This window comes from Hoplias malabaricus, chromosome 8, assembly GCF_029633855.1.
Source record: "Hoplias malabaricus isolate fHopMal1 chromosome 8, fHopMal1.hap1, whole genome shotgun sequence".
Lineage (NCBI taxonomy): Eukaryota > Metazoa > Chordata > Actinopteri > Characiformes > Erythrinidae > Hoplias > Hoplias malabaricus.
Genome location: NC_089807.1, coordinates 23,965,410 through 23,980,244, shown reverse-complemented (window position 1 = coordinate 23,980,244; position 14,835 = coordinate 23,965,410). Strand labels below are relative to the sequence as shown.

Below are 14,835 nucleotides of genomic sequence, written 5' to 3'. Positions count from 1 at the left end.
GGCTAGCTTTGGCCTCAGCGTTAGCATCAGCCTTAGCTTTCCGGCTATGACGCCGAGACGTCACCCATTCACCCCGCTGTGAGGGCTCTAACGCCGGAGTCGTGGGGGTGCTAACTCTCCCTAAGGCACCCGGAGTTGCTAACACTGAATCTCGCTGTTTATCCCTCAACAATAATAAGCTCCGGATGCGCACTTCTAGCTGGTCCACTTTATCCACCAGAGAGCTAACTAGCTGACACTTACTACAAATACAACCACTATATTTATCGCTAGAGGTGGAAAAGGGCGTTAAACTAAACATGCCACACTCTGAGCAGGCAAAACAGCCAGTAGTAGCCATGGAATTGCAGGTACTTACCGCTTTTAGTGAATTTTAGTAACTTACACCAAGAACGTTACTCCAGGGTCCGGTGGCAGTTTTAGTGCCTCTGTAATGAATATTCCTGCGGAGACAGTCTAAAAGATAGATCTATGGATGGTTAGTAGGTTATAAAAACAGATATAAATATAGAAATAACAATGGAAACGAGTAAACAGGAAAACCCGAGCGATCAAAACAGCTTCCAAACGGGTACAGAAACAGCCAAACGGGTTGCCAGAATATCAACTGTGTGGCCACTTCCAACACCTCATCCATCATCAAGTTTGCTGACAATACTGTTGTAATAGGCCTGATTTCCAACAATGAAGAGAGGGCCTACCTGGAGATTACATGCCTGGAGACCTGGTGCCAGGATAATAATCTCAAACTTAACGTCAGCAAGACTAATGAGCTGATAGTGGACTACAATAAGAAACAGACGAGGAGTTACCACTCTGTGAGGATCAGCTGTGCTGCAGTGGAAAGAGTGGACAGCTCCAGGTACCTTTAAGTACACATCTCTCAGAACCTGTCATGGTCATGCATCAACAACCTTGGCAAAGTAGGCCCATCAGCATCTCTTGCACCTCTGATGCCTAAGGGACTTCAGACTGCCCTCCAAGGTCCTGGAGAACTTCTAACCATTCACCAACGAGAGGATTCTAACGGGGAACATCACAACCTGGTTTGGAAACAGCAGCCAACAGGATAGATGGACCCTACAGAGGGTAGTGTGCTCGGCTGAGCGCATCATCCAAGCTGACTTCTAGACGATCTATAACTGGAGTCTTAAACTTGTGGCCTGCGGGGCAATTGCAGCCAGCAAAACGATATTTTGTGGCCCACTACTTGAAATCAAATTTTAGTGTTAGTGCGGACCATGCGAGTCGTTGTCCTGGGCGATTTGTATTTTAATTATTTATTTTTATTTTTTTACTTGTTGGCTAACATTGCTCAGGCTCATGACTGCAATGCGAATTAGCAATGGTTTTCACTTGAAAAGTGATTCGGGTGTCAATGAGTGGGGTGAAAACATGTCTTGTCACCCTGTGGAAATATTTTTTTTTTGTCACCCAGCCCCAGTCATGTCTTTCTCAAAACCTGCTGTGAAGAGAAAGGTTAGCAGTAAGCACAGACAATATCAGGAGAAGTGGGAGTACGTACTTTTTTGTAGAGCATAGATCCCAGGAGCATCCTGACGTGTCTTATATGCTGCAGGAAGAATTTGGTCACAGGTTTGCAGACTTCAAGACACACAGACACTTTTTTAATATGCTGACCCCTTGCTTTAAATGGAGTTAACTGACCTGCAGGGCAGTTCTGAACTCAAATCCAAGTTCAGGGAGGTGGGTGGAAAAGCAGACAAGCTTGGACAATTTTTGAGGGAATTAGGTGCGACACTTTCCATTCCTTGGATCACCACCTTAACGTGGTGGAGGGGTTTGCGTGCCTGCGTGAGCCTAGGAGCTATGTTGTCGGGGGCAATAGCCCCTGGTAAGGTCTCCCAAGGCAAATTGGTCCTAGGTGATGGGCCAGACAAAGAGTGATCCATAAAGACAAGGATGAAAAAGACAAGATCGTGGACACAGGCTCCCTTGCCTGGAGTAGGGTTACTGGGGCCTCACCCTGGAGCCAGGCCTGGGGGAGGGGCTCCTTGGCAAGCGCCTGGTGGCCGGACTTTCACTCATGGGGTCCGGCCGGGCTTAGCCCGAAGGAGTTACATGGGTCCACTCTCCCATGGCCCCACCACCTGTGGGAGAGGTATTAATCTGGGTCTGGTGCATTGTGGATCGGGTGGCGGTCGGGGTCGGGGGCCCTGGCGTTCTGATCCTCGGTTACTGAAATTGGCTTTTGGAACATGGAACGTAACCTCTCTGGTGGGAAAAGAGCCTGAGCTGGTGCGCGTGGTTCGGAGGTACCGGCTAGATATAGTTGGGCTCATCTCGACACACAGTATGGGCTCTGGAACCAATCTCCTTGAGACGGGCTGAATGCTCTTTCACTCTGGAGTTGCCCAGGGTGAGAGGCGTAAGGCAGGAGTGGGCTTACTCATAGCCCCCCGGCTAAGTGCCTGTACGTTAGGGTTTACCCCAGTGGACGAGAGGGTAATTTCCCTATGCCTTCGGGTTGGGGTGCTTATGCACCGAACAGCAGTTCAGAGTACCATGCCTTCTTGGAGACCCTAGAGGGGGTGCTGGAGAACACTCATTTTGGTGATTCCATTATTCTTCCGGTGGGACTTCAACGCTCACGTGGGTAATGACAGTGAGACTTGGAGGGGCGTGATTGGGAGGAACGGCCCCGCTGATCTGAACCTGAGTGGTGTTCAGTTATTGGATTTTTGTGCCCGTCACAGTTTGTCCATTACGAACACCATGTTCGAGCATAAGGGTGTCCACAAGTACACCTGGCATCAGGACACCCTAGGCCGCATTTCGATGATCGACTTTATAGTCGTATCATCTGACCTGCGGCCATATGTCCTGGACACTCAGGTGAAGAGAGGCGCTGAGCTGTCAACTGATCCCCACCTTGTGGTGAGTTGGATCAGATGGCAGGGGAGGATACCGGACAGACCTGGCAGGCCCAAACGTGTGAGGGTTTGCTGGGAACGTTTGGCAGAGGAACCTGTCAGAAAGATCTTCAACTCCCACATCAGGCAGAGCTTCAACTGCATCCCGGGGGAGGCTGGTGACATTGAGTCCGAGTGGGCCATGTTCCGGGCCTCCATTGTTGAGGCGGCTGAACGGAGCTGTGGCTGCAAGGTTGTCGGTGCCTGTCGGGGTGGCAATCCCTGCACTCGGTGGTGTACACCCCGGGTGAGGGGGGCTGTCAAGCTGAAGAAAGAGTCCTATCAAGCCTGGTTGGCTCAGGGGACTCCGGAGGCAGCCAACAGGTACCGAGGAGCCAAGCAGCTTGCGGCTTCGACTGTCGCAGAGGCAAAAACTCAGGTGTGGGAGGAGTTTGGTGAGAACATGGAAAACGACTTTCGGTCGGCTCCGAGAAGTTTCTGGCAAACCATCAGGCGACTCAGGAGGGGAAAGCAGTTTTCCACCAACACGTTTGTGGTGGAAGTTTTACCCTGAAAATATCAGACAGGCAGTTCTTGTGTCAAGTAACAAAAAGATTTTATTAAGAGTAAGGGAGAGCGTGCGTTGTTGGATGAAACCAGCGGGCACACTCACACTGAGAGAAGGTTACACACAGTTTTATCTTTTCCTGATGATGACGTAAGGACAGTGAAACAGAGCTTGCTCAATGTTCTGTAGCCTTGTTCTCCTGTCTTATCAGCTTTAGCAACCTTGTAAGCTTGGTTGTCTCCTGTCTTATCAGCTTTAGCAACCTTGTAAGCTTGGTTGTGAGTACGCGATGTTCGTGTTGCAAGGTGCAACTGTCAGTTTAATCTGATGAATGTGAGCACATGCTGGTCACTTCTTCACGTCAAACGCCAAGGTACATTTTGCTCAGTATCAATCATGAATGAGTTTGTCATTACAATCCCCCCTATGATATTATCAAAATTTACCTTAAAACAGTCCCACTAGACATGGCTATGATAATATGGTGTAAGCGTCCTAAGTCAGCTTGTCGCTGAATTTTACTAGGCAATCGCGTGCGCTGCATTGTATATGAGTAAGCGTATTTCTACAAATTCACTATGCACATGTGAACATAAGCGAGTGTTTTATTAAACAGAAACAGGTGGTCCATCTAACAGGTCTCCCAACTCCAAGGCATCCTCGTCCGGGAGGGGCAGTGTTGCGATGTAAGTCAGCTGATTCTGCTGGAGAGAGAAAGAGCGGAGGAGGAGAGAGGAACAATGGGAAAGCATACATGGGATTAACAGTATGATGAAGAAAAGCCCTATCAGCATGGGCAGGACCACGGTCAGCAGCCAGTGGCCCCATGGCCCCCACATGGCAGTCAACTGTTCGAGCCACCCAGTTGGTTCGGTGCCCCGAGTGGCGTCTTCTACATATGTCTGTAGTGCAGTTAGGTTTCTTAGGGCTTCCGCAATCTTGCCATGGTCTTGTCCTTCATCCGGGATGTATGTGCAGCAAGTAGTACCGATTATTTTGCACACGCCCACTTGGGCTGCAGTGAGTAAGTCTAACGTCAGGCGATGCTGGAGAACCATATCACGCAGAGCGGCCAGTTCTGTCTTTGTCCCTTCTCCCATTGTCGCAGTAGCATTGATAAGTCGAAGAAGGGCGTATCGATTTATTTCTACATGATCTCGCACCTCGCCTAGGCCTACCCACGGAAAAACTTGTTGCCAAACCTTCGCTCCCCCTCCCCAGATGCGATGGTCCCATGGGACTTTGGTGTCAGCTGTAATCCAGGTCTTACTTCCCCACTTATGTGTGTTTGTGTCAGGTAGGTCTCTCTTGGTCCTACTGTGTAACATGCTTGTCGGGTGGTCATGCTTTTCCTTAATGAAGAAAGTGTGATCACTGAGATACACTATGGTGCATAACCCTCCCCAATTTGGTGGTATATGTGTGTAGGCTTTATATACACATATAAAATACCAATCTGCCAATACTCTACTACCCTTCCAACCTGGGACTATGGCTGAACACTGCGCGGTTTGGTTAGTACCTGGGATTCACTGCTTATACGTCTGGTTATGGGAGCATTTGGCGCGTCGCATGGTGCGACTGCCAGAGCAGTTAAGATTGCTCAGGCATGACAAACATGCTGAGGCGCGTAGATAGGGGCAGAAAGTATAGGTGTTATTACACAGGGACGCCGGGAAGCTTCCAAGGCTGGTAGAGCCATTATTAACGAAGCATATGGGGAATGTCTTTAACTGTACACCAGATAGGGATACTGTCTGCGGTAGGGATATGGTACGACGTGATTATGGCCAGGCCAGTAGATCATGCAACATGGAACAATTTTGTTTGGCCAGTGGTGTGCCAGACCAGGATATGTTCAAAGGTTTGGAGAAATTTGCTTTGGCATACGTGGTTAGTCGCCCTGGGTGGGTTGCTAGTCCTAGCAAACAGTTTGTCAAGGGTGCGGTCAGATTGTATGGGTAGAGATGTGATCCGCTTATGCTAGTTGGCATATGGGAACATGCATAGCATCCTGATACATTGCGAGTGTGTGCAGTGTATTGTACTAGTTGCCACTACTGGTTCGCTTGGTACTCGTGCGAGGTTGCATCTCCAGAGGCGGCCACAGAAGCGAGGAGGCAGGAGAGGATTATTCCAAGCACGCCCGCTCTTGACAGACCCGAGCACAGAAAGGGCCTGCCCATAGCGGCAGTTAACTCCCTAATCCGTGCAGGTCCGTGCTGGAGCTCGTTTACAGTGAGTGTGGTGCACCCAGGTGCCTCTTCCTTCTGTTTTAACTGCAGTGTGTGTAGTCAGGAGCACTTGGTACGGTCCTCTCCACCTGGCGTCTTTCCAGTGTTGTCTTCTTACACTGTAAAAAGTGGGACTGGGTAAATTAATATTTAGTTAAAAACTAATAGTAACTTGCACTTAATAAAAAGACTTCTTGTAGTTTGAAATAAAATTGAGCTAAATTCAACAAATTTGAACAAATTATTAATTGCAATTTACACAGTTTTGGCTAAATAAAATTAGCTGGGATATGTTGAATAGAATTTATTCATATTCTATGAGTAACACCAAAGATCCAGAAAATGTAATGGATTTTACTCATTGGGAGGTCTTTAATTTTAATCATCGTACACTTCCGCCCAACACATTTTGAAACTCGTGGACACCAGCATTGTTGGGTTCTGAACGTCCTCGGACTTCCCAAAGTGAACAGCTTTTAAATTATTAACAGCAAAAGAACAATTTTTATCTAAATCTGTGTATTTTGTTTGAGGCGCTCTTAAATGTGGGGACACGCAGTTCTAAGCTCTGGATTGTTTAAGGTGGATTGGTGTGTTTTTAAGGAGGGGGGGACGACGACAGTTGTTTGTATGTGGATGAAGTTTAACTTGTCTGTAAGTTTTTAATTCACTGATTGAATTACCAGAGACACTCATTTGTAACTCGAGGTGTTTAGTTTGTAGCACTGTCGCTAACGCAGTTAGCCGTCTCCGGAGTTTGGAGGCATTTCCACCTTAAGAGATCCGAAACCGCAAAACCATGGAGCAGGAATAGAGTAATCCTCATTTCTGTTTGTTGATATCAACGTTTGGAGTTCTTTTCTCTGTCTAAAACAACACCAGATGCCTCTGCTATGAGCAGGGAGAGAGAGGCCTAGCAGGTAACTGAGGCGGTTTATTTACAAACACCTGTGCTTCGTAAAGACCGGTTTCGAGCACAGACTGGAGAATTAGCTGATGGTGAGGAACAACGTTTGATTAAAAAACTAAGTGTTTTTGTGATTACAATCCTGAATTACAGTTTTAAGAAGCTGGTGTTGTGCTTTCTGTAGTTTGCATGTTGTTTCATGTGTCTGTTGACGGTATAATGAAGCCATGACAGGACGCTCAGTCTCTGTCAGAGTACACTTTCAAACGGTCATTGCAGCACTAGCGCACTCTCACTCTCACTTCATACACAGAGCTGCGTTTGAATACAGAGTTCAGAAATTAGTGCCAATGATTCGTCTGTTTACTAAACATTTAACATTTTACGTATTATGTTAGCATTCCATACTCAGTATATCAGAATGCATGTTTTCATAATATTGTGTAGGAACACCTATTTGTTTTTATTTTTAATCTCTTTGGTTTTCTGCTAAGTTTTTTTTTTAAATCTATTTCCCAACAGCATTTTCTCTTTTCGCGCCATATACCCGATGGTTTCTGTTAAAGTAGACCATTCAGATCACTCTGACACTTTTACTGCTGTGTTATTTCTGTGTCAGAAACGGTGTTATATTCACTGTTTAATTTCACTAATTTGTGTTTCGGACATTTTGTAGTGTTCGAAAACACGCTGTAGCTGATATGGTTCGTAGTTTATTTTTTGCTGTGAATCTGAATCGTAAAACTAAATTCGAGCGTGACTTTAGGGCACTACTATAAACAATATAGTTAGTACTTATTAAAAGCATGAAAAATTCTAATTCAAATCGTTTCTATAGAATTTTATGACCCGTGTTTGCTCACTGTCTGCAGTCTGGTTTAAATGATTTGACTGTACAGCAAGGTTATGTCTGTTTATATTTTATGTACCTAATGAATTTGAAATACAAGATATCATATTTTGTTAACAATTATACCCAGTCAATCTAATTAGGACTCAGGATGCACCTGCAGATAGATGAATAGAAAAGACCAACACTAAAACATTACACTTGCTTATGAATTTAAAACTAATATTCATCTATTTGCAGGTGCCTGCTGAATCCTAATTAAACTGATCTGGTATAAGATGAGTGCAGTCTCAAAACATTGTTGAGATTTAAGTGCACCAACAAGCTTTTACCTTGCATCATATGCCTGTGATCCTTGATGTAGCTGTATCAATTTTCAATTTTTGTATGAATAAATGTTTCAAGAGATGAATAAATGTTTACCTGGTATTATTCTTATGCACATTGACCTGTCGACTCGGACATGGCACAAAAAGGACATATTAAGTAGATTTAACATAAAAAAAATATGGCAACAAAGTGACACGTGATATTATTGAATAGATGTAAAGTTACTATAATTAGTAAATAGAAACAAACTTTCTCCAGAAACCTAGTACAGGCTACTCAATTTTTGCCAGATATTTAGTAAATGTAAATCAATACTTGCAAGATATTTAGTAAATATTAATTAAGTTTTCTCAGATAAATAGTCCTTGTGAAATTAAGTTGTATTTACTCAATATTTTTGAGCTATATTAATTCATATTTAGGCATGTTATTACTAAATCCAACACATTTTAAATGTGCATTTTATTAACATTTACATAATCTTGCTTAAATTTAGTTAATTTATTCAATGAATGTTACTTAAAAGTTGGAAAATTAGAATCTACTCATTAATATTACGTGTCACTTTGTTGCCATAATTTTTTAAAGTAACTAATGGGTCACATTTTTTACAGTGTAGATCCTTAATCAGCACCCAATCGCCTGGTTTGAAGTCGTGCAAGAACTGGTCAGCTGGGCTCGTCAGGACAGCTTTTACCTGTGGATAGATATCAGACAAGATTGTGTAGAGTTTTGAGCAGTAAGCTACCAAAGTGTCGGACAGTAGGACTTGGTCCTGTAGGGGTGGTCCCACCCCAATATTGGGAGGTCTTCCAAACACTATCTCACTTTGAGGCCTGTTTTTGGTTGAGGTCTGGTTCTCATCTGCCACAACACTAATGGTAAGCATTTGACCCAGGATAACTCTGTATCCTGGTGCATTTTGGCTAATCCATTCTTTAATGTGCCATTCATTCGTTCCACCGCCCCTGCACTGGCAGGGTGGTAGCTGCAATGTTTTCTCATGTCTATACCTAGGTGCTTGGTCAGATCAATCAGACCTCGTTGTACGAATGGGGTGCCGTTATCGCTCGAGATGCGGGTTGGAAGACCCCACCTGGGGATTATTTCTCTCAACAACATTTTCGTAACAGCTTGTGCGTCCTGTTTACCTGTGGGAAAAGCTTCCGTCCACTTGCTGAACATACATACGCAAACCAACATGTATTTCTTTCCCTCTGCCTGAGTCAGTTCTACAAAATCAATTTGCCAGTGCTGGAATGGTTCTGTTGCGGGCGGGTGGCCCGCTGTGGAAGTTTGTGCATGTGCTGCTTTCGCAGAGTGTTGTGCGCATATCAGACACTGAGAACAAAATTTTTGGGTTAAGTTCGTGAGGCCTGGAGCGTACCACTGCTTTCTCAAAGTGTCCACTATCCCCCCTTTGGACATGTGGCTACGCCCATGTACAATCTTAATCAGGCCTCTCGTGTATGCTTTGGGTAGGCAGGGTTTGTTTGTTGGCGCATTCATCCAACCTTGTGGGGTCAGTGAACACTTGTCTTGTTTCCACCTCCTTATTTCAGCTGCCGTGGCTGAAGACTGGATATCTGCAAGAGATACGGTAAGGTTAGTCACAGGAATAGTGGAGGCTTGGATGTGGGGTTTGAGTGCTGCTGCTTTCGCAGCAAGGTCTGCCTTTGCATTACCCTTGGTGATGTAATCAGTTCCCTTTTGGTGAGCCGCACACTTAACTATAGCTAATTCTTTGGGTAGTAGGATAGACTCCAGGAGTTCGGCCACTAACTGGTGATGTTTAATGTGTGTACCATTGCTAGTCAGGAATTTACGGTGTTTCCAGATTGCAGCAAAATCTGAGGCCACGCCCCAAGCATATCTGGAATCCGTGAAAACCGTCGCTGACTTACCTTCTGCGAGTTTACATGCCTCGATTAGGGCTACCAGTTCGGCGGCTTGGGCCGAATATGTAGATGGCAAGGGTTTAGCCACTAAGACCTCTGAAGCAGTCACAACCGCACATCCAACCTTATTCACGCCGTGTCGGTCTCTGGAAGCTGATCCATCTACAAACAAAACAAGATCAGGGTTAGTGAGAGGTTCGTCTTTCAGGTCTAGTCTGGGTGTGCATGTTTCAGTCAGTACTGCCACACAGTCATGTGGTTCCCCGTCCTCGGCCGTAGGGAGCAGGGTTGCTGGATTTAGGGAGGTGCAGCGTTTTACTGTGATGTTTGGCATGTCTAGCAATGTATTGTGATACCTCAGCCATCGCTGCGCCGACAAGTGTGAGACCTTCTGGTCCTGCAATATTCTGTGAACTGCATGTGGTACTAGGAGTGTAAGTGGAGAGTAAGCAACAATGTCCCGTGATGCTAAGACTGCTTTTTCCGCAGCTGCCACTGCTCAGAGGCAAGCTGGCAGTCCCTGTGCAACTGCATCCAATTTTGCAGAAAAATAGGCAACCGGGCGTTTGTGTGGTCCGTGCTGTTGGCACAGGACAGAAGTCATATAGCCCTCTTTTTCATCCACCATCTGGTGGTAGGGTTTGTCTGGGTCGGGGACTCCTAGAACTGGAAAAGTTTGCAGTGTTTGTTTAAGGTTAGTGAATGCCTTTTCTGCCTCTGCAGTCCAGACCAGTCTGGAAGAGCTAGTTCCCTTAGTGGGTATTAAGTTTCGCAATGGGCCCTCAGCCTGAGCATAAGATGGTATAAACGCTCTACAGTAAGATGTAGTTCCTAAAAATGAAAGCATTTGTTTTTTGGTTTGCGGTTTAGGTATGGCTGCAATCGCTGCCGCTCGTTCTGCTGACAGTGTATGGGTGGTACCAGTCAGGATGTGGCCCAGAAAAGTTACTTCCTGTTTGCAATATTGCAGTTTTTTAAGAGACGCTTTGTGCCTCTCCTTAGCCAAGTGCAGCAGGAGGTCATGAGATGCTACAACACAAAGTTCTCTCGTGGGGGCAGCTATAAGCAGGTCATTCACGTACTGTAGGAGGGAAACGCCCTCAGGAAGAACTAAACCATCTAAGCTTTGTTTCAACGCTCCGTTGTAAATGGTAGGGGACTCACAATATCCCTGACATAGCCTGGTGAAGGTGTAGGGTTTACCCTCAAATTGGAAAGCAAACCAGAATTGGCTATCAGGATGCACTGGAACGCTAAAAAAAGCGTTTGCTAAGTCCACAACTGTGTACCACTGTGTATCAGGCGGGATGGATGATAAGATGGTGTGTGGGTTGGGTACCTCTGGGGCTCTAGCGTGAACTGCAGCATTTACAGCCTGCAAATCTTGAACAAAACGCCAGTTATCTCCCCCTGGTTTCTTAACTGGGAAGATAGGTGTTCTGACTGGGGAAGATGGGCATGGGATAATTACTCCTGCCTCTTTTAGTGCCTCGAGTACTGGCCTAATACCTTCCAGTGCCTCCTTCCGTAAGGGGTACTGGTTCTGTTTGGGTCTGTATGTGCTCTTTGGGGTTATCACAACGGGTTCACAATTCCTAATGAGGCCCACATCATTTTTACCTTTTGCCCAGAGGGTATCTGGGATATCTGCTATGTCTGTTGGCAAAACTACCTCTGTTACCATGGACAGTGTATCATTTGCTGCCAATGTGACCACTCTGTGCGCATGGAACAGGTAAGGTGTGACTATTTTATATATATTTGTGCAACGGCTGTGCATGATGGGCAGTGGTCCCTCCACAGGACGCCAGTCTGTAACCTTCAACACTACTGTGTTTAACCATGTACCCACGTCCTTCCATTCCTTATGCGGAGCCTTTCCCAGCGACACATGAGGAATGGAGTCGTACACTTCAAACAGCTCAATTTGGTCCCTGTTTAGGGTGACTGTTGCGCCTGCGAGGGTATCGCCCACGTACACTGTGTTAGTCCTAATAACTTCGTTCTGCACTTCCTTAAAGAACTTTAGTTCGAATTCTTTATCTGGCCCTTCACTTATTGTGGCTGTGACATGCAGCTGATCAGGCTGCATCCACTGCATTGCTGTCCCCATATTTAAGTCTTTAGCTTCGTTTAATAGCATCGCTCCTAGATTTCCATGCCCGCTCTTCAACTCCCATTCATATACATACAGAGGCTCTCCCAGTCCGTACCTCACGCCCTGAAAATCAGGGTGTTCTTCTGCAAAGTCCACCAACAATCCCGTCGGGGTACTTTCCAGCTTACACTTTAGTTTACACATGAGATCTCTGGCTAGTAAGTTTACTGGGCAACACATGGAAATCAGGAAACTGTGCTGAAAATTTCTATCTCCCAATCTTTATTGGAGCGGGCCAGAGACTGGCTCTTTGGTCATTCTCCCTCCAGCTCCAATGGTCGTTATTGATTTGTTTGTGAGTGGCACATTTATTTCATTCCCTTTAATAACTGAGTGAGCTGCCCCACTATCTACTAAAAATTTCAATGGCTTGTTTTTTACAATGAGGGTTACCATAGGCAAATCTAAAGTGTTCTTAGTCAATTGCGTTTGATAAAGTACATAAGGGGATTGTACTTCCCTGTCTGATGCGTCGGTGTGTTCCCTGGTGTTCCCGTTCCCCTCCTCCGCCCGTCATTCCTCCTCGCCATCCGCTGGTGTCCAGCTGGTTGGGTATTTTGGATTCTTTGGTGGTTGTGGGCAATCGCGTGCTAAATGTCCTGGCTTATCGCAGTTGTAGCATCGATTGTGTCGCTCCATGTCAGGTCCTCCAGGCGCGTTGCGTTCTTTCTTTTTCTGATCTCTTCCTCTGCCTCTCCCATGTCCTCTGCGTGTGGTCTGGGCTTGGAACTGCTGCACAATGGTTAACATGGCTTGTTCTTGGACGTCCGCCTTTTTCTTGTTCCTCTTGTTTTCTTGCTCGCGGAGTAGTGTTTCGTGGTGTCTGGCATGCTCCTCGATAATCGTCAGGGGCTGCTTTGAGTAACCCACGCAAGTGGTCTTTACGCATGTGAGAATCTGAGGCTTCAGACCCAGCAGGAGACTTTGGACCAGGTAAGACTCCCATGTGGAGCGGTCCGTGGTTCCGATCGCCAATGTCACTGGTTTATCTAATCCACAGCTTTCAGTGTGGACCATGGTGAGCCGAGCAACGTAATCTGACACTGTTTCGTCGTCCTTCTGGACACACGAGGCGATGCGGGAGGAATTGACCATTGCAGGAAAAGCTTGTTTGAGTCTCCCTTGTAAATCCGTTATGACCTTTCTATAGTCATTATTGTCCGCATGGTCCAGGCTTGGGTTGACCATTTTTGGGTCCCCGTTTGCCCACTCTCGGTCGAACTTTGAGAACTGTGATCCGAGAACAAGGAGGTACAGGCGGCGTAATTCCGTTTGGGTTGGTTTAAACGAATTCACAAAGGGTATCAGTTCGTCCACTGCGCGCGACCCTCCCACCTTCAGGGGGTTGGGCAGACTTTGCGCGATATCTTTTATGTCCGTTTCTGTCCAGTAGCGGACCACCAGTGTGGGTCCACTTGCTCCAGCCACTTCAACCATTGGGCAATGTAGCACTGGTTCCGCTGTCTTTCTTCCTATTGGTGAAAAATCTCCATCTGTGTGGACACGTGATCCAGACCTAGTATGGGGCAGAGAGTACATTCCTGTATCCGTGCTTGAATCCGCGGACGCGTAGGGAGGCGGCTGCTTTGTCTGGTTGTCAGCAGTGGTGCGCTCCATCAGTGCTCTGGCTTCCGAATACAGCCCCTCTGGTCGGTCAGGTGCTTGGACATGGGGTGTCGGGGCTGGTGCTGGCGCTGGTGTCGATGCTGGGGCTGGCGCTGGCACTGGTGTCGGTGCTGGGGCTGGCGCTGGTGTCGGTGCTGGGGCTGGCGCTGGGTTCTGGTCGGGAAGTCGCGGTGGGGCAGAGTCGAGGTCAGGGTCCACCTTCCTGGATACACACTGAGGCAATTGATTAGTACATTTCGAGTGCGGTCTTTCTCCCGCTTCTCTGCTTCCTCTTCCCAAAAGGTAAGTGTGGTTAGCATTCCCTCTCTATGTTCCTCACAGTATTTCTTATCACTCTTTAAGTTTCCCGTTGGGCCTGTTTTTATTCTACTTCTTAACATACTCAGTAATTTAATACTCATTGAACCATGAGGGGGAAACCCGAAAACCTGCGTCCAGTAGGGCATATACTTGGTCACATCATTGCCGTAATGTTTTCTCATATCGTGGCACAAAGCTGATGTCCAGTCCCCCTCCCTATAAATATACTTACTCTGGTGGCCACCCATTTTGTTCTCTTGACACAGTTCTACTAGCCTGTTTATTGGTCCCTTCCACGGCTCCCACAACCAAGAGAAAATCACAAGGAGGTCCGGACCTGCTTACTGTTTTCCACCTTAGAGCGGATGAACTATTCTACCGTCGTAAAATAGCGAGATTCTCTGATCTAACTCAGTATGATTGCCATTTTCCTTCCCCTTCTACAGGGGGCTTTAGCAGAGCATACACTTTTGTTAGATATTCTCTAATCTGTCTTGTGACTTCTCTGTGAGAACAGCGTAGGGTCACTCACCACTTCTAGTTCTTCAGATGACGCACGCGCTCAGTGGTCGGCGGTCGGGTCTCTCCACAGGGTCTTCCCTTGGTTTTGCAAGGTCCCGTAGTGGTTCACCTGCTCCAGGCGAAGAGCGTCCTCAGAGCCTCTCCCTCCGCTCACTGAGGCAACGTGGTCATCCTGTTCGTGACGCCAAGTTTGTGGTGGAAGTTTTACCCTGAAAATATCAGACAGGCAGTTCTTGTGTCAAGTAACAAAAAGATTTTATTAAGAGTAAGGGAGAGCGTGCGTTGTTGGATGAAACCAGCGGGCACACTCACACTGAGAGAAGGTTACACACAGTTTTATCTTTTCCTGATGATGACGTAAGGACAGTGAAACAGAGCTTGCTCAATGTTCTGTAGCCTTGTTCTCCTGTCTTATCAGCTTTAGCAACCTTGTAAGCTTGGTTGTCTCCTGTCTTATCAGCTTTAGCAACCTTGTAAGCTTGGTCGTGAGTACGCAATGTTCGTGTTGCAAGGTGCAACTGTCAGTTTAATCTGATGAATGTGAGCACATGCTGGTCACTTCTTCACGT

General features: G+C 46.5%; 2 protein-coding genes across 2 annotated transcripts; both read right to left on the bottom strand.

Annotated features, from left to right (window-relative positions):
• Window positions 1–8,566: 8,566 nt before the first annotated feature.
• On the bottom strand, window positions 8,567–10,450 carry LOC136706078 (protein NYNRIN-like). The gene has a single exon (XM_066679998.1). The coding sequence runs from the start codon at window positions 9,992–9,994 to the stop codon at window positions 8,582–8,584; it is 1,413 nt and encodes a 470-aa protein (XP_066536095.1). The 5' UTR covers window positions 9,995–10,450; the 3' UTR covers window positions 8,567–8,581.
• A 1,830-nt stretch (window positions 10,451–12,280) lies between these two features.
• On the bottom strand, window positions 12,281–14,468 carry LOC136706079 (uncharacterized). Its single transcript, XM_066679999.1, has 2 exons — window positions 14,277–14,468; window positions 12,281–13,657 (listed from the first exon to the last, which is right to left on the bottom strand). Exon 2 carries the CDS (start codon window positions 13,433–13,435, stop codon window positions 12,332–12,334), a length of 1,104 nt encoding a protein of 367 aa, XP_066536096.1. The 5' UTR covers window positions 13,436–13,657; window positions 14,277–14,468; the 3' UTR covers window positions 12,281–12,331.
• Between the last annotated feature and the right edge of the window lie 367 nt (window positions 14,469–14,835).

Bases quoted from the DNA above. Each gene is read 5' to 3' on its own strand.
- LOC136706079 (XM_066679999.1), bottom strand. From the start codon at position 13,435: ATGGAGCGCACCACTGCTGACAACCAGACAAAGCAGCCGCCTCCCTAC.
- LOC136706078 (XM_066679998.1), bottom strand. From the start codon at position 9,994: ATGCCAAACATCACAGTAAAACGCTGCACCTCCCTAAATCCAGCAACC.